The 24,983-nt window shown below is 38.6% G+C and overlaps 2 protein-coding genes across 10 annotated transcripts in view; one reads left to right on the plus strand and one right to left on the minus strand.

The window, feature by feature from the left end:
* ITGB1BP1 (integrin subunit beta 1 binding protein 1) overlaps positions 1–5,124 on the plus strand; it is an 8,540-nt gene extending 3,416 nt beyond the window's left edge. For 3 of the 7 annotated variants that reach the window (XM_075750660.1, XM_075750662.1, XM_075750663.1), the window contains exons 4-7: positions 117–253; positions 1,434–1,526; positions 3,865–4,014; positions 4,741–5,124. In XM_075750660.1, the coding sequence (XP_075606775.1) occupies positions 117–253; positions 1,434–1,526; positions 3,865–4,014; positions 4,741–4,812 (452 nt within the window). In that variant the 3' untranslated portion in view covers positions 4,813–5,124. Of the gene's footprint in view, positions 1–116; positions 254–1,409; positions 1,527–3,864; positions 4,015–4,740 lie in introns of all 7 variants that reach the window. The other 4 variants (XM_075750659.1, XM_075750658.1, XM_075750664.1 and 1 more) reach the window with 3 other exon arrangements.
* Positions 5,125–5,398: 274 nt separating this feature from the next.
* ASAP2 (ArfGAP with SH3 domain, ankyrin repeat and PH domain 2) overlaps positions 5,399–24,983 on the minus strand; it is a 92,884-nt gene continuing 73,299 nt past the window's right edge. Inside the window, exons 21-28 of one of the 3 annotated variants that reach the window (XM_075750648.1) lie at positions 24,834–24,947; positions 20,907–21,162; positions 18,280–18,441; positions 17,210–17,378; positions 15,551–15,618; positions 13,866–13,969; positions 8,878–9,000; positions 5,399–8,046 (exon numbers count right to left, since the gene is read on the minus strand). In XM_075750648.1, the coding sequence (XP_075606763.1) occupies positions 7,972–8,046; positions 8,878–9,000; positions 13,866–13,969; positions 15,551–15,618; positions 17,210–17,378; positions 18,280–18,441; positions 20,907–21,162; positions 24,834–24,947 (1,071 nt within the window). In that variant the 3' untranslated portion in view covers positions 5,399–7,971. Of the gene's footprint in view, positions 8,047–8,877; positions 9,001–13,865; positions 13,973–15,550; positions 15,619–17,209; positions 17,379–18,279; positions 18,442–20,906; positions 21,163–24,833; positions 24,948–24,983 lie in introns of all 3 variants that reach the window. The other 2 variants (XM_075750647.1, XM_075750649.1) reach the window with 2 other exon arrangements.

The following is a 24,983-nucleotide window of genomic DNA, read 5'->3' on the forward strand; positions in this document are numbered from 1 at the left end:
GTTTGATGAAAGTCTGCAAAAATTACAGAATTTAATAAGTTAGTCCTGATAACACCAATTAGAATAGCACTACTGTTCTGCAATTCTTCAGAATCCCTTTTTTTATTTTATTGCAGGACAAAGCAATAGTAATTCTGATACATGTGCAGAATTCAGAGTTAAATATGTTGGTGCGATTGAAAAACTGAAATATAATGAGAGCAAAAATCTTGAAGGGCCATTGGACTTGATAAATTACATAGATGTTGCACAGGTAAGTGGGTTACAAAAGACAGTACCCACAATGTCAGAACATCTGACGCTTACGTGTATTTCTTTTCATACTATCACGTGATCTGACATCTTTCTTTGTACATTTTAGACTTACTAGAATGCAGTAGCTTACTTTAAAAAACCATGAAGCTATGAATCTCAAAAGCTGTCATACTCAAGTCCATCCTATCGAGTAACTGGAGAAGATGCACCCAAAAAGCCGTTCTGAAGAAACAGGCTCATGAGTCATTACTGAACAAGTATCCCAACTGACAGTTGTTATATAGTCCTCAGCACTGTTAGGATTAGTATCCAGGAACAAGTATCTCCTCCAGATTTCCTCAGTACTGTAGAAGTTTTCCCATAGAGGAAAATGTCAAGTTTCTGCTTATAAACACTTATAAACCTCAATAATATTTGGGTCATCCTTGCCAAACTGTGGTTGCTTGTACTTATTTTTGTACTGAAAGCTGTAACTGGCTATTCTCATTTGGTAGCTGATCATTTGTATCTTTAAAAGCACAGAATGTCTGTTTATCTTACAGCAACTTGACATGCCAGGTATCTGAATATATGCTAAAACTATATTTACAGTCACATAACAAAATTGCTGCCAGTGTGGAACATAGATCACCCAGGGTCAGTGCAGCATGACAGGGCGTGCATTATTTTTCAGCCCATTTGATTTAACCACAGGGCCAGATTTGCCCCGAGATGATAAATGCCTTTCTGGAATCACGTAATATTTAGAATAGAACAGAATACTTTCAATTGGGACCTACAACCATCATCTAGTCCAACTGCCTGACCGCTTCAGGGCTGATCAAAAGTTAAAGCATGTTATTAAAATAAGGGCATTGCCTAAATGCCTCTTAAACACCGACAGGCTCGGGGCATTGACCACCTCTCTGGGAAGCCTGTTCCACCGTTTGACCACCCTCTCAGTAACAAAATGCTTTGTAATGTCCAGTCTGAACGTCCCCTGAATATACTTCACGTAACGTTAAGAGATTGGACAAGCGTAAGAGTGGCAGGCAGACTGCACACAGCAAGGTATGAGCAGGGTTAGCCATGTTGCTGATCCAGTGGACTGAAGTACACAAACACATTTTCTATTATGTATCTTTGTTGTTTATGTTCTTCTGTCTGCACTAAAGGCTTTTGTTTGTTTCCCTCCAAAGCAAGATGGAAAGTTACCTTTTGTTCCAGGTGAAGAGGAGTTTATTATGGGAGTTTCCAAATACGGCATTAAAGTTTCAACATCTGATCAGTATGTAAGTGATTCACAGCAAACTGTCTTTTTGGTGAGAGCTGAAAAGTGTTTTCAGTTATTTGTCTGATAGATGATCTGTATGACCAAAATGTGACTTCTGGTTTTAAGCAAACAAACAAAAAAGGTCTCACAGCAGCAATGCTTCGTGTCATATCTCCTGAGGACTCTCTGTATTTTCCTGGTTGGATTTATGACAAAAATCCATTCCTTTTGAGATAGAGCACCAGACAAAAGGCAAGCAAGCCTTTATGCTCTTTGGGCACGTCTTCCTTTCTCTGTGGCTCTCCTGCCATCCTCTTACGTGGAAAAGTAGCATGACCGTGGTGGCCAAGACCATAGGTTCCTCAGCCTGAGTTAGTAATGCAATTCCTGTTGGTGTTATTGTGGAGAGGAAAAAACAAAGGATGGTTTTTTTTCCAAGAATACCTGAGTTGTCTTCCTCTTTGAAGTGCCAGCCTTGCACTCCTCATCCAAGAGTATGAGTTCACTCCAGCATCAAAGCCTCATGATTCCGCTTTATTGATCAAGCCTATTTTTTGTTTGCATCACTTCCTACATGTAGTTTATTTTCCTTTAGTGCACTTTGAGTAGCTTTTTTTGCTAAAAATAAAAATCCGGTCTCTTCCCCAGAGCCCTCCAGTTGCCTTTGCATAGCTTTGTATTGCAGCCATGTGGTTTCCTTCTGGTTGCCCTCAGAGCCCCAGATACCATAAATACTTGGCCTTATGAAGTCATGACCCATCAACAACCCAGCAATGCTTGTTCATAAAAGCCTCGAGTAGGAGGACAGTGAATAGCATTGCTCAATGGCTGAATACTCTGAAGAGAGCCAAAACATTTCCTTTGGTCCCTTCAGAAAATAAAACACTTGTTTCTAATGCCTAGGAGGAAGTGTAGTAGTTGTTACTCAGACTTTGAATTCTTTTGGGTTCTGTTTTTGCTGTCCTTCTAAATTCTTAATTCTCATTAAGAACATAGGTTACACTATTATCTAACTTCCTTTGTACTTTGATAAAGATCAAATAGGTAATTTTAAGGCTTTGATCCATCATTCTTCTGGCTTCAAGCTGAAAGCATGCACAAGCTGATAAAGCCTTCTGTGATTAAGCTAGCTTGCACTGGCATTTTATTGCATTGCATTCTATTTCCCAAATTCTGGCTTTTTGCATCTGTGTCACTGTTGACATTTGATTTTAGTGTGTTAGTAGTCCACCTAACTCTTTTCATAGAGTTCCAAGATGGAAAGGTTTTCTCTGCATTCATACAAAGAATTCAGTCTTTTATGACTTTGGGGGAAAGGTGAGAGTTCTGTGATTTGTAGATACTTTTTCAGGTGAACAGGCAGCTAGCTATTTCAGAGGTCCAAAAGAGAACTGACTGCAGGATACAACATTTTTCCTCATGGATTTCAGCCAACATTTGAGTAGAGGACTCTCCCTCAAGGGTTTCATAGCAGCATCAAGCTCACTGTCCACTTCACAGCTTCTGTATCAAAGTGGGTGTTTCTTTAGAGCCTTCAGCTACTGATGGGAACAAGGTGTTTGATCCTATGAACATAGAAAATAAAACTGTCTAGACCTAGAGGTTGTACAACTGGAATAAACCAGATGAGTATTAACAGTTGGGTAGGACGGCTTGAGAAGAAAGGCTTTGTGTAGGGTAGGTCCACAGAGACCTTGTACTGGACGGTATCAACCAGTCCCTTTTTGGAATGGCAAAGATCAGACCTGTAGGGACTGTGGTGAAACCCTGCAACTGCGGTGGAGAGAAGTCTCCCAGACTAGATCTCTGCAAGAGTCAAGCCCCATGCTGTGGCTCAGGCCACAGGTGGCCTGGCTGTATCCACATACCTAGTCCCCCTTCACCCCAAAGCAACTGACCTTGTCCATACCCTCTTCTGGAACAGTTTCTCACGTGTACCCTTCCCAGAACAGAGACAGGGGACTGAAGAAATACTGGAAAAATAAAAAGTTGTTTTAAGTTACCTCTGTGCCAGAGGTACAGAGTGTACCTACCACCTGTCCTACTCAGAGGGCGAGGGAGGACAGGTGGGAAATGAGCGTGTGCTTTTGTAGCATGGCTGGGAATGTAGTCCACATATGAATGCAATTCTAAAATAGAAGTAACAATTAAAGCTGAAATTGTGTTAAACTACCACTTAATTTTTTAAATCTTGACTAAACTCTCAATTAAAAAATTGTAATTTTTCTCAAGGAATACTTTTCTCCTGTAAATCAATCTGAAGTATTCTTTTGTAAGAGAGAGAATCAAAACATGCGGAAAACCGAAATAGCCGTTGCACTGTTCCAGAGTAACTTTTATTTGCCACATGGTTTCAGGATGTGTTACATAGGCATGCTCTCTATTTAATTGTACGGATGGTCTGCTATGATGACGGTCTGGGAGCAGGAAAAAGTTTACTGGCTTTGAAGACAACAGATGCAGCCTCTGAAGAATGCAGCCTTTGGGTATATCAGTGCAATAGTTTGGTAAGAGTTTATGTTTACAGTATTTAATTTAGGTATCAGTATTTTGATTTTAAAGGGAGATTCTAAAACCCAAGGCCCTTGTGAAGGCTTTTTGGCAGAAGGGGGATTGCTCAATTAAAAATAAGAGTATAAATGTGCCCTGGTTGAGGAGGGGAGAAAAGCCCTGCTGACTGCATTTGATCAGCTTTCAGGAAAAATACCTACATTCCCTAAATTGCCAGTGAAAATTGGCCTGAGAAAGCTCTTTGCAATCTAAAGAGTGCTATGGTAGCTACTAAGGACAATCCTCCATTTGTATTTTCAAAGACAAAAACCTCTTAAGATCAGACAGAGCAGGGAGGGATTGAGCAACAATTCTGGTAATAGAGTGTGCATTCATATTTATAAGCAAGGGAAGTGATCTCCTCTTAAGAGTAGGAGAATTCATTGTCAAGATACTACAGTATGACACGTGGGGGAACACATGAACTGACTTTCTGAATGCTAGTGTCATGCTATGATGAAAGCTAACAACTCTGACTTGTTTCAAAAGAGCTCATTTAAAACAGCTTCCCACATGTCATTGCAGACCACAGAAATCAAATTCAATCTCACTTGTGCTACTCCATTTTGCATGTCTGCCAAAAGAATGATAAAGGTCACATTCTGCTTTAAATGAGTTTTGAGATGTTTAGAAGTTCTTCAGAAAGTGTTAGTGTGTGTGTTTGTTTTTTTGGGTTTTTTTAGGAACAAGCACAAGCAATTTGCAAAGTGTTATCTACAGCCTTTGATTCAGTTTTGATGTCAGAGAAGTCCTGATTTTCTTCAGCAGCTCGTGACTGTAGCACAAGTGGCCTTTGTCTGGGGAGGAAACGGGGGTCCTTTGTGATACCACAGACTGGCTGCAGCTACACACAATCCTAGAAAAGACTTGCTGTGCAAAGAAGAGCCATGCAACCTTGCACACGGTACTTTGTCATTCCCAAACATGACTTGAAGAAATTATTCCATCTTCAGTTTCCAGGACAATACAGAATTTTATATTTAACATGATTTTTTTTTCCTAAATTGTGTTTTGTATCTTAATGTCAGTGTTGTGGCAATGTAAAATAAAACTGACACTTGCTTCTATCTCTTTGTCTGAAAAATAATTTGTTAATGTAGACTTCAGTTCTTAACATAGATACTAGACCAAAACAACAGGAGCAAAGTGATAATAAGTAGTCATTTGGTGCTTTACGCCTCTAATCTTAGGTGTGCCATCTACACCGTTTCTACATTAAAAAAATCCACAAGATGTACCATTTTTTGCTCAAGTGCTACTTGTTTGTATTTCTCGTTTTATACGTTGAAAAGAAGAATATCGCCAAAGCAATGCAGAGTAACAGAAGCGAAGTAGCTGAAGTGATTTTAAAAGTAGTTTTATTTTTCCAGACATTTGACTGGTTAACAAGAGTAAAATTTATTAATCATGCTCTAATTATAAATCACTGCATCCAGGACATTGAAAATAAGAGTTGATTTTAGGTTATACAATATATACAGTTGCTCTGCAACTAAACAAAATAAAAACAACTGAATTGAATATTATACATCTCATAGCATTCTAAGCTGCATTTTAAGTGTCACTTGCTCCTTTTTAAACAGTTAACACAGCAACCTAATAGTCTGTCTATTAACAGGTTTTTTTGAGTCATCATTTTAATCAGATTTGAAAAGTTGTATGAAATATGCCAAAATTTTGGACTTAAAATTCTTAATTTTATATTATAAATAGATATCTACAGGCTCTAGAATTTCTTCTTCCTCTGCCAGAGGAGCAAACTTTGAGAAACATTGAAAATCTAGGGATAAATTTTGCTTAGCTGCTCTTTATTGGTCCTCAAGATTTTATGTCTGCACGGTTAGTGCTAGCACATTGTATTCTACAAGTTTCCTAGTTTCTAAGTGACCAGTGAACAAGGTTGTGACATTTTAAAGTGTATTCCTCTTCTAGCAGAACTCAAGGAAAATTTGCATCATTCTTTAACTTTACGAGTTGTTACATACACTATAAGATTCTGTGTTAAAAATACTGTACATTAGGAGATCTGTGCAAAATAATATGCCCATTTACTCTCTAGACTCTATCAGGGATAGAAACATACAAAATAGTGTTGCAAACTGAATGTATCAGTAAGTGAATAAAACTAGTGCTAAACTATTCCTCTATCATTTTACTGGGAACTTTGAAAATACGGACTAATTTGCTTCAACTTGCAACAAAAATATCTTGAAACATTCCAGTTTGTTCCCCGTTTATACTGCAGCAACAGCATCTAGAAAATGAAAGTTAGGCATATGCTTGGCTGTGCCCGCATGTTCGAGAGGCTATCAACCAACTGTACCATTTAGGAGAGGCGGGACAACGTAGGATCAGTGTTGCTCTTCCAGCACTAATGCAATGTGTTTTTTCTCCAAAGAAGCGTACATGGTCGTGGCCTACTTTCCATTCCGTTCAATATGAGACGGCCGATTTAAACACCGTTTGTCAGAAATTCAAAGTTCTCTTGATAAATCTAGAGATATAATATTCACGAAACGTGATCAAAGCCAATGTGACCTAGACATTGATTTTTCTTACCCTATGCCATCAGTTGTTTCCTGTAGCATAAGCAAAAACCGGTACAATTTCACAATATACAAACATCAAAATGATGTCAGATTTGTACTGATGTTTTCTATTCCATCAACCAACTGGGAACCATCTGTGGCCTAGCCTTCCTTCACAAATTAGTAAATTTAACAACAGTGTAGCTACCATATATGGGGGTATATTATATAAATACAGAGTGAGTTAGCAAACTATTGTCATTTGCAAGGTAGTGGCACGCAAATTTTATAAACCAGAACGTAACGTAGTGTACTTGTGAGGTGTCGGATACCTTATTGACCAAGGATAATTAGGTAAGTGTTCCACCAAATATATTCTCCCTGCGAACACATTGCTGGATGATGTAAGAAAATTCAAGAATTTCAAATCAAAGTCTAAACACTATAATGAGACAAGTGTAAGAAATGCTCTGCAATCCATCATCATAGTTTAGGACATTTCAGGAAGTGCAGTTTTCATATCCTTGAGTTAATGTAGTAACTTCTTAATATTGCCATAGCATAGTTAACCAGCAGTAGTCACATTAAATGACCAAAATGGATGTAACGGACATAAAGAACATTCAAAAAACAGGTTCTACACACGTGCAGCATAGAAAAATGAAACAGTCTCAAGCTCACAAAAATAGAACTAGTAAGTTCAACGACTAACATAGATTTCAGATAACTTTAAGCAAATATCTACATCCAATCTGAAAGAAAGAAGTTTCTCCTGTGGTAAACCAAAATACTTTTTCACTTTTACCTGGCCAAAGACACCTGATTAAAGTAATTTCTTCCATAATAGTTGACATCCTGGATGACAGCCAGTATGGCAAGATGCTGAATGAGTCCAATTTAGAACTACACAGCAGCTTGCACGTTTTGGTTCCAACACTTCAAAAGGTATTGCGAATTGGATAAATTCACTGCCCTGTTAGATGCACACAATGTCTCTGACTGGGGAAGCAACACTGAACTGTGGTATTATGTTACAAAAGGGAAAAGAAAATTACAGTGAATTAATTGAAAAGAACATTCATCATGATGTGATGTTCACACACTTACATGGGCTTTGATTGTTAAAGCTTTTCAGTTCACCTTAAAAAATACGAGAAGAGTTGGGTTTTTTTAAAGTGTAAACTGCTCGTGAGAAGTTTTCACATAGAAAACAGTTTTCAAAGTCCCAACATCAGAATGATGGCAATAAAAAAGTAAGCTACAGTACCTAGGACTTGGGCAGTGCTCTGGCAAGGTGTCTGCAGATCGGTGGATGAAATGAAATAGAGCCAAACTTATTTCTGTGACTGCTGGAAATGAGAAATGTCTTCAGTTATCAGTAGCAATTTAGTCAACAATAAAGTGCACAAATGATACAGGGAAAGCTCCTTTCCGACTGGGATCTCCATCAATATGACCGATCTGAAAGAGGCCAGATATTTTTCACGTTAATCTCAAAAAGGCATTTCAGCATCACCAAAATGAGTATCAGTGACCTTCCTGTCTGTCGTACGATGAGCCTCTCCCTACATCTTTTCTGCAGTGGTGTTTTCTTTTGCAAATGGAAAACATTATCAGAAAATTCAGTCCAACAAGGTGCATGTTATTCAGCTGTAACTTTTTTTTTTTCCCAAATTCTGGTTAATGCAGTTCTTTGAAAGTAACACCTCTTAAGGCAGCACCACTGCTACGTCATTTCAGCGCACCCTGCAATGCCTGGCGGCCCATATTCTGCTTCCCCCTCTTAACAATCACTGAAAGGTAAAAGGATGGATCAAGCTTCAACAGTTTTGGGGTTTACATGAATCTATTTGTGTTTATACAGTACTGTTGTCAACGTAGACACAATTTGAAGTTCTATTATTCGCTAGCTAACAATCAAAGAGTAATGAGAGTGTTTTCATGCATAACAGTTTTTCAAGACTTTGCTTTAGCTGATGAGGCTCTGGAGTGTAAATACTTGAGATGGTTTCCCAGCTCACAGAACAAACCATTTCTCAATCATCTCAGTCAGCTGAAGAATTAGGACAATACAAAGCTGTCTTCTGAGGCCCACCACACAGCATCTTCAAGGAAGATGAAATAGCAACAGATTCCTAAACTGCTGACACCCCCCAAGAATTTCCTGACTCAAACAGACCAAGTCCCCTGTATATTGTGAACCCTATTAATAAGCTATTTTTTTTTAGTGTCAACTTCTAGATTTCATTTATTTCTTTCACAGTCTATTGATGGAAAATGCAAAATACTCACCCACCACTCCTGATCTTCTTCACCATCGACTACAATAATATCTCCCTCTGAAAAAGTTAGCTCATCTGGGTTATCTGCTACACAGTTGTAAATTGCTTTTACTCTCTTGGGTTTAGTTTTTGACTGAAATATAAAAATAAATAAATGTAAATAATACAGCATGGAATACAGAATAGAGCTGGAGCTGATCTAAAGAAACCTTCAGAACTGCTTCCAGCCATTACTTTTCATAGGTTAGAGTTCAGCTACATCTTTTATGCTGGGTGCTCATGCTCCAGGCTGAATTTGGCAGCATCCAAAGCCTTTCAGAACCACCACGCTGCCCATGTGGGCCAGGTTTCCCTTAGCAATCTTCTATGTGGGCTTATCCAAAAGTGTCTTCAGAGCTCTACATCACTGCAGCAAGTTATGACTTTATTCAGAAGATGGGGTGCTAACGATCAAGTGCTACGCAGCATGTGTAACAGCAGCACAGAAAGAGGCCTGAGCCACCTGCAAATACGTCCCTTATCTTAATTTGCTAAACCCATCTCGGCAGTGTACGAACCCGCTGAAATGTCCTCTGCCTCTCTGTAGTGGTTTGAGGATTGCAAGCCACAGGAGTGGTTTGTCAGCTCTTCCAACAGGAAAGTTTAGTGAGGAGTTGCAATATTCCTATATTGCAGTGGGCTCCAATCCTAGTTGTGTTCTAGCTGAAGTGATGGCGAAATTGTTTTGCTCTGGTATCACAGTATCCACCATCCTCATCTCACACCTCTCCCAGAGCAACCTGGCCTGCTGCTGCATTTGTTTTCAGCCTCCTCACTCTCTGCTGCAGACCAACAATAACCATAGAATTGTTTCGGTTGGAAAAGACCTTTAAGATCATCAAGTCCAACCATTAACCTAGCACTGCCAAGTCCAACCACTAAACCACATCCCAAAGCACTACATCTACACATCTTTTAAATACCTCCAGGGATGGTGACTCAACCACTTCCCTGGGCAGCCTGTTTCAATGCTTGACAACCCTTTCAATGAAGAAGTTTTTCCTAATATCCAATCTAAACCTCCCCTGGTGCCACTTGAGGTCATTTTCTCTTCTTCTATCACTTGTTACTTGGGAGAAGAGACCAGCACCCACCTCGCTACAACCTCCTTTCAGGTAGTTGTAGAATGCTACCTACATAGTGTTTCCATGCAAGGAGTGGAGAGGCACAGGTCCTGGAGGCAGAGCATAAGCTTTCTACCATGAAGCCACCCTTTTCCCCAGTTTGCCCAGCTATAACCAGCAAAAAAATCTCTCCTTTCTACCCTAAGATGCCAGAGCAGAGTTGTAAGTGACATTTAGGTCAAGAGACATCTGTTAATGTAGTGGGTGTTTGGGACAGAGGCTCTAGAGGGGATAAAGAAAAGGTCTTATCACCATCCTGGAGTCCCCCAGAGATTGGTCCCAGTCTCTAGTTAGGTCAGCCATGGAACAGGAAGCTTGTGAGGGCAGAAGAGACTCCATCCATAAGTCTACTTCTCTCCACCAGCAAAATGCTCTGCTGTGGACAGTAGTGCCCAACAGCCTATTAATGTGCCATTTTGTTAGAGGTGAGCGCCATGCAGAAAACAAGGGATGTGGATAGGGAAGAAGGGAGGTAGCCTCATCAGTATGCTCCTCTGCAAGCATCCATTTGCATTTTAGTATAAAAAACCTGACCTGCCCGGACAAGGCATACCCTTAGGCTCTGTGTGTGGGGCACACCCCCGTGAGTTGGCAGTCTTGCACTGCATCATAGCAATTTTGCCAGATGCTCCATCTCAAGTCAAGTTACAGTTCGAACCACAACCACCTTTTATGTCAAGAGGGAAAAACTTCACATCAGTACAACAGTGACATAATTACTAACTTCAAAGCACAGTAATTACAGGTATTTCTTGTTCTTTAGAAGGCAAATAAATTAAAATAGATCCCTTTCCCAGAAGACTAAAATCCTCTGGGAATGTTTCCCGTGCATCTACAATATGGTTTCAAAAATCTAAAATATACATTAAAAAAAAAAAAAAAAGATGCATCAGGAATTTCCATCTGAAAAATAGGCTGTTGGGCAAATGCACTGTGTGGGAGATAAGCCACTGGCTTCATGTGCATGCACAAGTAGACCTCTTTTTTCTTTACTCAAGGACTACTTCTGCAATCATTTCCTACATCTGGGCTGGCCTCTGGATTCTCTGGCAGGGTAAAGACTTAGCAAAAAAGGCTGGAGTATAAGGCTAAATGGAGTGATTTAGCCAAAGTACTTTAGCTGGACTGATCTAGCTAAAGCTCTTTAGCTGAGGGGCCCTTGACTAAATCTCAGCTAAGATGCTTTAGCTAGACTGATTTAGCTAAAGCACCTTAGCTAGCACACACTCCCCAAGCCAGGTTTCCCTTACTTCTCTGTCCTATGACAAGAAAATCATCCAGCTGATTGTCTCAGTCTCACAAAATTCACCCTACTGAAGCCCTAGAGACATCTGGAGAGTCAGATTTGTTCTTCGTATGACGTGCAATTAATATTAAATTGTGGAGACACTGTGACTGTTCCGAAAAACCAGCTGGGATACCCCATTCACTCATAAGTAAAGCAATTTGTCCCATAAAACAAAGAAGGAGAGAACAACATATAGAACTACTACAACCTTAATTTATAGAGAAAGCCAGGTAAGGAGCTGTTTCAGAACTGACAGATGTGGTGCTGTGGTTTAATCCCAGCTGGCAACTAAGCACCACACAGCCACTCACTCACTCCCCCACTCCCCAGTGGGATGGCGGAGAGAATCGGAAGGATAAAAGTGAGAAAACTTGTGGGTTGAGGTAAGAGCAGTTTAATAACAATAATAATAACAGCAACAATTAAGAAAATAACAAGAGAGAGAACTAAAACCCAAGAAAAACATGATGCAAATGAAAAACAATTGCTCACCACCTGACGCCCAGCCAGTCCCCAAGCAGGGATCGCTGCCCCCCAGCCAACTCCCCCCAGTTGATATGCTGAGCATGATGTCATATGGTATGGAATATCCCTTTGGCCAGTTTGGGTCACCTGTCCTGGCTGTGCCCTCTCCCAGCCTCTTGTGCACCTCCAACCTTTTCATTGGCTGTGAATGAAGGGCAGTATGAGAAGCTGAAAAGTCCCTGACTTCGTGTAAGCACTACTTAGCAACAACTAAAACCATCAGTGTGTTAAACATTATTCCCATCCTAAGTCCAAACCACACCACTATACTAGCTACTAGGAAGAAAATTAACTCTACCCCAGCTGAAACCAGGACATGTGTTCAAAGGATGTATCCAGCGCTCACACCTGAATCCCAGAACACACAGCAGAAACTGTGATCAGGGTCCAACAGCTTTGCAGAGTAAATACGGCAATTCCCCCAGTGCATGTAAGCAAAAGAGATAGATATTCCATTTTACACTAATCAGACCATTTACTATTACTGTGGCCTAAAATATGAAAGTTATTTTGATGCAAGACAGACAGTAACTTGGTTAAACAAGAGTGGGGGAGGCAAGAAAACAGAAGATTTTATACTCCCAACAAATGCAAGATGAACTCTAGATATCTCTGTGGCTTTTCAGCATTATCAGATGAGAAACAGCTAATAGGAGTTCTAAGAGCTCAAGAGAAACGTGCAAGGCCATGCACACAGATACACTGAAGTCTGTCCTGGAGAGTTACTATTTCAGTAGATGTGGTTAAGGGAAAACAGATGAAGGGAGAGAGGCAGAGACCTGAAGAAGGCAGGTCTTTTCGTTACAGCCCATTAATAAGACAATTGCAGATGCAGGAACAGCGCGTCTCCCACCTCTCAGTTTATTATTTACCTACTGAACCACACTCCTACAACAGAATGTAAAGCATGAAACAGCCCAGACCTAGTCACATACAGCATCTCAAGATGTATGGACTCTATATTGTGATTTGCTTACTGCAGAGAAATGCTGTCATGATCAAGCATATGGATGTTTTATGTCTATCACATAAAAGAGTAATACAAAGTCTAAGCAAGGACTAAAGACCCAGCTGAACTACACACATAACAGCTCAACTGACATCTGGAAATACATCCCTTTACCTACACCAGTATAAGATCACAAGTATTGACACTAATGTGTGTGTTACCATTCATGGTCCTAGATTATAAGTAAGAGTATAAAAAGACCACACAATGGGATCACGAGTCCGTGTAAAACCAGTATCTCTTTTCTAACAGTCACTGTAAGGCTGGAGGAGGGCGAAGAAGAAGAAAATACAGTACTTCCAGCCTGACACTTCCAGCCTTCCCCTTCATCCTTCAACCACCTTCTGGTTGGGGATGTCTCAAGTCGGATGTGGTTTCTATGTATTCACCAAGAGACTTCTCTCCTGTCATCCAGCGAATGCATGACAAAGAGACGCAAAGAGAAACAACTGCACAAAGAACCAATTTCTTTTGTTTTGAGCTTGACTCTTACTAGTCTTATTTGAAGCCATTTGATCTACCTATGTGAACAACTATGATTATATCTACTTCCATTGTAAAATTAAGCACAAAAGCTCCCTTATTACTTCACTGAAGTTTAAGAATGAAGTTACATAGGATCTACAAGTGATGCACTTACCAAACTCACCTACAAATGCCTCACTTATCAAGCTTACCTACCTACACTAAATCAAACCATACATTTTGTGGGTTGTGTTGGTCACATATGGACACAAGCAAAGAACCCATGCTTCTTATCTTTGGTGTCTCTTTGGTTTTTGTTGGGTTTTTTGTTTTGTTTGAATTTGAAAATCACATACTATCATATGCAAGAAAGAAAAGTTTTCATAAATACTTAGTACAAATCACACACATATTTAAAACAGGATACAGGCTTTGCATTTTTCATGATTTTCACACTTTCTTCATAACAGGATACACTATTATGTCAACAGCATGTTTGATAGAGTGCGGAAGATTTAAGAAAATCAAACCCCAGATTATCTACTTACTATTTGTGATTTCCTTGGCATTGGTGCTGGTGGCTGGATTTGTGCCAAAGTATTTGTTGTAGAACCAGTTTGTGTTACTGGAATTTCACATACAGCCTCTCCTGCTGCTGAGGTAAGTAAAACAAGTAAATTTTAGGCATGCTTTAAAAAAAGTAAGAGTGATGATACAAATTGAAACCAAATTAATTATTCTTTAAATTATATGATTTTTTAATATATATATATTTCATTTTTAATGGTTCTTTCTGAATAACTGAACAGAATTCTTCTACTCTTCTCCTTACCAAAAAGGCCTCTTTTCCCAAAGACAACTGCCTAAGACCTTTAATACTGCAGATATGCTAAAAGAGAAAAAAAGCCTATAAACCAGATGAGAGCAGAACCAAATATCCCATTTCCCCCTTCGTACACTGCAGACTGCTTTTAGAACCCTTCTTTCCTAGTAAAGACCATCATTATCAAGACACTCTCTCCTTCACAGGAGACTCCTGAGACCGATGGCAGGTAGTCATTAGCAAATTCCCCTTGAGTATCATGGTAAGAATGAACGAACATAACATATACGGTGGAAGGGGAAACTGGGTAGGAGAAATTCCACTACAATCACCGCAGAATCCGCACAAACTTTACTTTGGACATTTTATTGAGATGACATTATTGCAATGTCCCAAAGTAGTGGTTACTTTGAACAATGAAAAAGAGCAGAATGAATAATAAACTCTGTTCATTATCATGAAATTTATCATTATCAGTATCAATTTGCAATTTAATTAAAAATGAGCTTTAGATTTTAAAACTAGAAACATGTTTTTCTATTCTAAAGTGTGTTCTGTTACCTTGTTTATAACACATGCAAACAAGAAAGTAAAGTTTTGATAATGCATCCTTTGAGTGGGGTTTAGGTGAGGTTAGTTAAGCTAAAGCCCAACTGGAATTGAATCTGGCAAGGGATGTCAAAGACAACAAGAAGGACATCTGTAAATACACAGGTAAACAAAAGGAAAATTAAGGAAACGTGGGCCCATTGCCCAATGAGATGGGGGATCTGGTTACACAGGACTGAGGTACTGAATGCCGCCTTTGCTTCAGTAAAAGACCAGTCTGAAAATGTGGAGCAAGGAAGTGCAAAGTCCTGCACCTGGGGATGAACAAGTCCATGCACCAATATATGCTAGTGGCCACCCAGCTCAGCTGGAAGGCAGGCCCAGAGGCAACGGGCACAAACTGAAACACAGGAAGTGCCACCTGAACATCAGGAAACATTTTGTTACTGTGAGGGTGACTGAGTTGTGGCATAGGTTGCCCAGAGGGGCTGTGGGGTCTCCATCTTCGGAGATATTCAAAAGCTGTCCGGACACGGTCTTGGGCAACTGGCTCTGGGTGGTACTGTTTGAGGAGGGGGGTTGGACCAGATGATCTCCCGAGGTCCCTCCCAACCTCAACCATTCTGTGATTCTGTTTCTTATTACTTGACTCCATTATTTACATTAATTGGCCCATAACTCTGTTCATGCAGAAGAGCTTGAGGCATCAGGGCCTACACAATCAAGAAGAGAAACAACAAGAACGCTGGTGCTGACTGACATTTAAATGTGTAAGGCAAATTTAAAAAAAATCCCACTCTCCCTTAGGCTGTTAAAATGATACCTTAATTTCAATAAAACAAATCTCTAAACTACAATTACCAGTTTGTTGTAGAGACCCAAGTCCTCTGGACTGCCCTTTGTTACTTAAGCCAGATGACTTCTCAGTCCTGTGCAGAAAGTTAGAAATTCATCCATTTAAGAAACAAGCAAGAACTTGAACCACAACAATACAGAGTATTTTCCAAATTATAAAATTCTTGTCATGTCTTCAGTATATTCCAGTGCCAGCTATTTTGCTTTTAAAAATACTACTTTGCTTCCGTATTTTTGATTGCACCAATCATAAGCTGCACTTAATTTAAAAATGTAAGGCTGAAGAATAATATAGGTTCAATTACTGCAATTTGTGTAGAACAGATTTTCTTTTCCTAATCTGTACATTATAGCAAGCTTCAGCAAGTTGCTTCTCCCTCTTACTTAGTATGGTATATGCAACCAAAGGACTAGAAAGGGAGCTCCAAGGTTGTTTACCTCTTTCATTCACAATGGATCAACCATGTATATTATTTATCTCACGTATACACATACATGTCCCTGTATCTTATAAGTTTGTATAGGGTGTGCTCTGCCAAATTTTCAGTGTCAGAGAATCCAAAACCTTCCCAAACAAGTTACTACAATATTTCCCTGTGCTTAGTTTTGGAAAGCTTTCCCTAGTGTCTAACTAAATTATTCTTACCACAACTTCAACAAAAGTTGTCTTTTTTAGAGCCACCATGAGACGTAAAAAGGAATGGCATAATCCAACACTTTTTACATATTTGAAGGTGTGTAGCTGTGCTACAATTTCTTCTATAAAAAAGTATAAGAGAATCTTATTTTTTCCAAACTTTTCTCACAAGTCATTATTTTCTAGACCTCTCATTACATTATTGCTCTCCCCTGGTTTCTGCCTCACTACTGAATACAGTAGTCCAGCTGAGGCGTTACTCATCTTGAGTGAATTGGAAGGATTAATTCATATAGTTTGCAGGCTATAATCAAACAATACTATTTCTCTTTGATTCTTCCACAACAGCATGAGTTGTTTGACTTACTTTTATTTATGATTCACTATTTCTTTGTAGATCCCTCCCTTAAGGACTTTTGTTTAACCATACTCTGCTGTTCTCCATGCTTTGTTTTTGTAGCTGATTGTTCTTAGGTACTAAGTGTTGCTTGCGGAATGACACCCCTCTTCTCCCTTGACTACTACTACTCCAGTTTCTCAAGGCTGATTTGGATATAATCCTGTTTTCCAGTACACTTGTCCCTCCTAACTTTGTTTCAGGCAAATTTAAAAACGGTATTTTCTGTTCCGGGTCTCTCTACTCCTGCCATGAATGAAAAATATTGAATGGAACATTGAACCCACGCAAAGCATGTGAACATGCACAATCAGACATAAGATCCCATTATCTCTTCTGTGTTATTAGATGAGAATTGTTCTTTGTGGCTTCTTATTTCCACCACAGCTAAGCATTCTGTAGATATTCTGCAAGTCACATCATCTTAAATCACTAGGCTGTCTTGCTTTTACTGTGGGAATCCTTGTAATTTGCTCCCTTAGTGTCTGCCTTCTGCTCATTCCCATACTCTAGAACACATCATTGGCAAAAGTATGCATGCTTTATAGATGACTTGCGTGTTATATACCATAAAATTGAAAAGTTACAAATAATTATGAAGTATATGAAATACTAAAATGACATCAGTTACCCAGGAATAGGCTTTCTTTGAGAGATTCTACTAGGAGGTTGTGGGGGCAGTGGTGGTGGGGTTGGCTTAGTTTGTGGAGGAGCTGGTTGCTGTTTAGATTGCTGGTTCAGAGCTTCTATAATGCTGGCTGTCTTTGCCACTGGAGGCGGTGGTGCTGGAGAAAGCACATCTATAGAAGAAAATTAGACATTGAAATGGAATTAAATTTCTATTTACCATTTTGTTTCTTGGGTTCTCATCCACAGGTTTTCCTGCTACGTGATTTACCCCTATCCAAGAAAAATGCTTTACTACATGTAATCAATAACTTAAACAAAAAGCAATCCTTCTGTTGGCAGGACCACCTCTTTGGAAAGAGGTTTACCTTTTGTTTCACCTAGTCAAGGTCAGAGAGCTCACACTTCAATTCGTTCAAGCATTAAAGTATAAGCAAATAAAATTCTTACCAAAGTCAGTCATATTCTTGAAAATAGTAGATCAGAATATGTTTAATAAAGTGCTAATATTGTTTGCTCAATCTAGGCCTTCAGTTTGTGTTTTATGGAAAAGTAACTGAGTGAATAATATCTGAGAAATGTTATTTGGAAGAATGTCTTTTCTTAAAATCCCATTACGATTAACATATAACTAACTTTGCATTAGGTTTAGCAATTAATTAAAATTTCTGTTGAATTCTTGAAACCACCACAACAGCACCTGGCAATGCATTAAAATATCTTTTTGCATTCCTATGGTCTGCGAGAATCAAGCACAATGTGGAGACATAGCCCCAGGCCTACAGGTAACACTCATCTTTACAACTAGTGAGAAATGCAGCATTGAAACTATATGTAAAAGTGAAGAGCTCTTTAGCTCTAGTACTAGATAGATAGTTCCTGTTGACCCTGCACTGCTCCATACAGTCCTCACTGGAACATCAGAGAAGACGGTTCATACAAAGTTACTGGATGGGAACGATAGGCCAAAGCTACAGTCACCAAAAGAGGAAGTATGAGTTGTGGAAATGGAAAAATAAGCCAACTATGATTAGATAACAGCAGAAGGGAAAACAGGGGAAAGTGGAAACATACTTGTAGATGTTACACGCAATGGCGGCACAGGGGGATGAATAGCTGGTGGATCTGATGAAGACCTCTGCCTGCTTATACTTTCCACTCCTAAAGAATTTGTCTTCCACATTGCATTAGATGAAGAAATTGTCTGAATACCACTGCCAAGAACTGAAGGCTGAACTAAAAAGAGAGGAAAATACTGTATTATTATTATTGCTTACCCTAAGCACAAAGTGTTAATATTCACACCCATGCTGGGTGCAGCTAAACCATGGTATTCAGCAATAGGAACCCCTGCCATGCTGCTGGAATGGCGGAGCAGAAATCAGTCTGGTGCAAAAAATTACATAAAAGTTTCTGGGTGAAGTCTTAACTAACACTTTACCTAACTAAAATTTGTCTCCAGTCATTACTTCAAAATAGGTCAACACTTGAAAAAGCAGAAATTTCTCAACAGAAAGACAGAAGGCAAGTCTTGCTGCCTTCTTTAATCCCTGACTGACAGCTGTAATCTTCTCAGGGACTGCAAAAACAGGACCTCACTCTCCCATTAGCATTAGCAGACATTGCTGACTCAAAGCGAAACATCAGTTTTGACTTGGAATTGACATAAAACTGTAATTCTGAATTGCACCCAAACAAGAAGCTGTAATAACTAGTCATGAAACAGTTACAAAGTACGACTTCTTCAGGGCCTCCTAAATGACTCCATTCTTAGGCTGAAGAGCTGCCTCCCCATTTAATAAAAACACACTACAGGTTTTCTTCATAAAACCTGTATTTTGCACATATTCTGCCAGTTCTCCCTACTCAGCACATGAGCATCATATTAAGAAAAGATGAAACAGAGTAAGGTATGAATAAATATTAGGTTGCAGGGAAAAGCATAAAAAGCTCAGAAGACTCTGGAGAACAGCCTAAAGCTAAGAGGATAAAGGAGTAATAATACACCATAATATCAACAACATCAGCAATCAACAAGAACCTAAGATTGATGGCACTATTATAGCTTTTAACTAAGAATATAAAATAACAGGCTAATACATTGCTAGAGTAAAGTATATGAGCTAATAATCTAAGCCAGGCAGTGTGCTTTCTTGGCATGAGTTGCGTGATACTGGTGCCAAGAAGTTTGGGGTCAGGCATGAAATTAAAATGACACCCTTTGAAAAGTGTCATTTTAATCAAGGGCAAACAGTGGGTAAAATAGTATGGCTGGCCATGATTAAAATAAATCAAAGGGTAAACCAGTCTTTTTAACTATCCAATTGTATTATTAATTTAGAGATAGAGTCTAACAGTTAACCAGATGAAGCAAGCTCCTTGGGTGAATTTTCCTGTTTGGTGGAAGAAACATTCCTTTCCATCAAGTAAAAAAAGCATCTAGATATTAAGCTTAGACTTCATGCAAAAATGTTAGATGAAAGGAATCCCACCTTGGTTAAGTTTTTTTATGCTGCTAAACTTCCCCCAGTCTCATTTTACCCTTTTTAAGTAACCCAGTACCATGATGTTCTATTGCTTTCAAGTTTTTCTGCTGCCAAAACAACATATTTTAATCTGACTTTTATGCTGCAGCCATTTCTGTGAGACCAATAACTGACTTCATATTACACAGATGTTCAGTTTGCCATCTGAGACACAATCACTGGTGTACGGAGTCTTGCATTCTGACCTCTGCACAGTGCTCCCAAAGGCAGAGCCACTCACATATGCCTGGAACATTCTCCGCTCATATCTCCTCTTAAGAAGTCCAATTTACCACACCACAGAAAATCATGTGTTTACGTAGTCATTTTTCTTGAATGAAATTTTACATAAATCTAGCATCCATAAAAGCTGCTGGATTAATAAAGGTATTAAAACAATGAAAAGCACCCAATGTTTACTGTACAAAGAGGATCTATAGAGATTTTTCTACGCTTCAATATGATACAAACAGATTATACATGAAGATAAGAATGAAGTTCACAGCATCAGCTTTAACTGTAGATTTTGCAAGCACACAACCCTTCTGAACCACGATGAGATGTGCATTTTACATTGTTCTGCTGATGACAGTATAACCAGTAATTGGCAGTTCCATTTTCAGTCAGCTACCAAAATCATCCAGTTCTCCACATCATGACACTTACTCTTTTATTTCAACAACCTTGAATCATGCATTTATTAAGAGAAGACTTTGCAAGGTTAAAATCTCTCATGTTCTGCATACACTCTCCATTCTCCCAGGTCTTAAACAATTTTACACAGCAGCCAAATGCTATTGAAATGGTATGTTTAAATTGAACTCCGACAATGACATCTTCAAGAAACAGAAGTTTGAAAAAAAGTAATATAACAGAAAAAAAATTGCTGAACTAAAGGCAGACTGCAGTCCTCCTTTTAATAAATTGTTTAACTCTATTGAGGTTACCTGGGCATTGTTTTCCCAAACACTATTGTCTACTTTTTTGTAGGTATACTGAAAATCAAACTCAGAACAGGTTGTGTAGATTCACTTCAAGTAAGATGAAGTCATCAATAAACTGTTCCAATACTTACCTGTGCAAAAGAACTGTAAAAGAAAACCTAAAAATGTAATAATAAAAAAATGTCACGATCCCATTCTTCTAACATACAACGATATTTTCCGGTGTTAGTACCTTTGCCAATATTCCTTGGAGGTAGAGGAGGTGCACTACTTGTAACAGGTACTGTGGGCTGAATGGGAGGTGGACTGCCACTGAGTATTGCTCCATATGTCTCATTCTGTAATATACTTGGCATAAATCCTCTTTGCTTATCCTTAGCAATGTTCGCTGCATCTCTTGCCAAGGATGCTACATTAGGCTGAAGTTGGTTTGATCCCAGTTGATAGAAGCTGACAGGCCTGTCCTCCCTCCGATTGGGACTGGGTTGCTTAAACACAATAACAAAAGTACTCACTGATACCACATTAGCTGTACTCATTTTATTTATTATTTGATAGAAAGTTATTAGTTTCTAGAAAGAAAATATGGCTTCTAAAATGTATTTTTTGTTGCTTTTAATACATAATGTAAACCCTAGATTCTGCCCTCTTCAAGACAATGTAATTGTGCATATTAACAAAAAAAAAGATTAAATGTCAATTGCATTTTAAAACAATTTTCATTTTCTCATTTTCTCCTGTTGTATACTCTTATAGGATAATACTGCATCCTTATATACACAGGACTATCTATAGATAGTCAATATGGATATTCAGACTGGATCAAGTAAAGCTTCCCTGCATCAAAATACCAGGCAGTATTTTCCAAAGTAAATAAACCATTGAAGATCCTAAGCCTCATCTGAAGTTCAGCAGTATTAGATCCCAAATAGATGATCATGATCTCAAAACCAGACACAATTGCAACATAGTATTCTACCTGTACCTCAGCCTACAACAAATTAGGAGTCCAAACTTCTCATGAAGTCTTTCTAGCTCATTAACATTGCTGGACAAGTTCGGGAGATTACTTCAATTGGCAGCTGGGATGGAACATTGCTCATTCCATGCACATTATCAAATGAGATCTAATTAGTTGTCTTTGAGATTTACAGCAAATCATCTGCTTGCTATGCACACTTAGCATTATTTTTCCTATTTCAACAGCAAGCATAGTAATTATTGTTATCAAATTTTAATTAAAATAGCTTGAGTTGTAAATTCATGTGGCTAGAGCAGGAAGGGGTTATAACAATCCACAGCTCAGAGAGCATAAATATGCCTTTAGAAATAGCGTTAGATAAACATATCGCTGACGTACTATCTGTATGAAATTAAAATAACCACTTATAGTAATAGCATTTAGGCAGAATAAAGATTTACACCAACAGTATCACAAGCAAGCAATTGATTTTCCTTTGAATATATTCAATGCTTACGCTGGATTGATCATGTAGGCCCTTTAGACACATTATAGCACAGCATTATAGTTCAAAGATTTATCAGAATGACGTATGTGACAGTCAGACGCATTAATCCCTACCCTTAGTTTGGCTTAGCAGCCTCACTCCTCACTAGCTGACAGTCTCCATTCCCTGACCTCTCCACTGTCCTGGTTCTGGTATTTGTTTCAGCCCACACTTGCTTCTGCTGTCTAAACCAGCAGAAAATTCTTTTTTCGTTTTCTTGATTTAGCTTTTCACTGGTTTACCAAAGAGAAGCATCTCAATACAGGGACAAATGCGTGCCAGAACGGAGGCAAAAGATGAGGTAGGACCAGGCAGCCAGAGTGTGGAACATCACTAGAAACCAGTTGGATTGTGTTAGCCTTCTTTCAGGTTAGACTCTCTTTTATATGAAAAATTCTGGGCTAAAAGAACTTCAATTTTAGTCATGACCTTTACTGACAAAGATTACAAAATCTATTCAATTGCTTTGCCAGAAAGAGACAAGCCCAATAGCTTGCATCTATAAACACAACTCTGACGTGATCCTAAGCAACAGCAGTATTCACCAGTGCATTCGATGTAGTCACAGACACTAGTCTGTGATTAATAGTCCTTAATCTCCTTTCAAAAGTCCCTGTAGTATAAGCCTATTAATAGTGGGCAGTGAAATAGCAGTTTCATTACGTTAGCCTCATTGCTGAGTAGCAGATAACTTCCTATATGAGATGGAGCTCAGGGACTAGCCAAAAAGAGAACACTCAACTGCAGTAGGCAACTGGCAACAATGAAGGAAGCAAGGGAAAAAACAGATCAAAAAGACAAATTTAGAGTGTCCCAGAAAGGGATTTGCTAGATATGTAGTTGCAAAGTACCCAAAAGGTTTTACAGCTGGAAAAAATGAAATCTCTAAAACATAAAGTTTCAAGGTGCTTTGTCAAAAAGGTCATCATTACTGCTGTTATTATCTGGATGGTGATACCATATATAGGAATGCATAAATACTGGGATTTAATATGAAAGTTCACCCAGAAGAACTGGATTTAGCAGCTCACATTCCAGATTCTTGCACTGATACCAAAATTCTTACAAAAATTCTCAGAAGGTAGCAATTGTGCTTTGAACTGGGACTTGTTTGCTCTTTGTTGCTAACTGTAGTTCAAGTCAAGCACCAGGGGTAATAGCTATCTTGTACTAAAGAGACAGGACGTGGGGAGAAGAATCCTATGCAGACAAGACCTTGCAAAAATGGTATTTTGCAACAGAAGAAACTCATCGATATCAAAATCCGTCTCCAAAACATTATGCCAAATCAATGGTTTGATGGCCTAGCATTTTTGAAGTCATTCTGTGAAAGCAAACAAAATGAACCTGACTGTCACATTTTACTAAAATCTACACACAAGTTTTGGTTTTATGTTATTAATTATTCGCAATTCATGCCCTCGCTGAGATGGGGGATTTTGCAAGAGAATTATTAAAATGCTAAAACTTGTAGAAATAAAAAAAAAGTCAAATTTCATTATCCAGAGGAGAAAAAGGTTTTTGTTAGCTACTTTCAAGAGAAAAAAAAGGTTGTGCTAACATCTGAAGATTAACTAATATAAAGCCTATTGTGTATTCCTTGTACTTTACAAAGGAAGCAGAAAAGGCATAAGCTATTGTAACTCTACACACAAAAAAAGAACAAACTCATGTGTTCAATATTTACATGGAATACTTCAAATTATGAAAATTTCAGAATGTCATTAGTATTTAGGAGTCTATAAATCATTTCAAATTACTTGGCCCTTAGAAATCCAAGCTATTTTTAAGTGTTGTACAGGTATCAAAACATGGTAGTTTGTTTTCTGTCTGTTTCAGTGCTTAAATACTTTTTGAAGTTGGTCCCCAAATTGGGAAATTAAATTTTGAAAATGCAATGAAGTTCCTATGCTACTGGAATATTTTGTAATACTTGTACTATGACCATCCTTGGAGATATTCAAAAGCTGTCTGGACGTGGTCCTGGGCAGCTGGGTCCAGGTGACTCTGCTTTAGCAGGGGGGTTGGACCAGATCATGTCCAGAGGTCCCTTCCAACCCCAACTATTCTGTGATTCTGGATCAAAGAGCACCACACCACCACCATAAATTTCAGGTATGAAAAGGAAAAAAAGCCCAAAAATATTTTTACATGAAGATTCAGAATTAAGACCCTACTCTGTTATTAACGGATGTGGCTTGTTTAATGCACAGGTTTAGTTCCACTGAAGACAAGCCAATGCATAAACTGTTCCAAAATTAAAGCCATCGACTGGAGTGGAGTAGGAGACACTACAAGGTGCCTCTCTTTGTAAAGGCAATTTTCCCAGCTTATGTTAGTTCTACTTCACGATCAGCAGATCTAAATATGCCTGATGTATTGAAACAAACTATTGACTCCATTAAGAAAAAGATACCACATCTAGCTAATTGTAATTTGATCATCACCACATGGTCATATGTTTTATACCTTGAAGAGGAAAAAGAAAACAAACTATAAGGAATTAAAATTTAAGCTACTACATTTTACTACAGAACTTTATTTCACAGTGTCTTCATACCTATAGTAAAAAGTAGTGTTATTAAAATAATTATGAACAAAATGCTTACACAGTTACGTGTACAGAAAACCAATAATGTTTTGATACAAACCTGCAGCTTTTCATCCACATCATCATCACTTTCATCTAGATCTTCATGGAGTAACCGCCATTCATATTCTACATGAACATGAGAATTAAATCTTCCAGACAGTGCTTGAGTAAGCTAAGGAAAAAAAGATGACTGTTGACACGTATGTTA

The sequence above is a fragment of the Balearica regulorum genome, chromosome 3 (genome assembly GCF_011004875.1).
Source record: "Balearica regulorum gibbericeps isolate bBalReg1 chromosome 3, bBalReg1.pri, whole genome shotgun sequence".
Lineage (NCBI taxonomy): Eukaryota > Metazoa > Chordata > Aves > Gruiformes > Gruidae > Balearica > Balearica regulorum.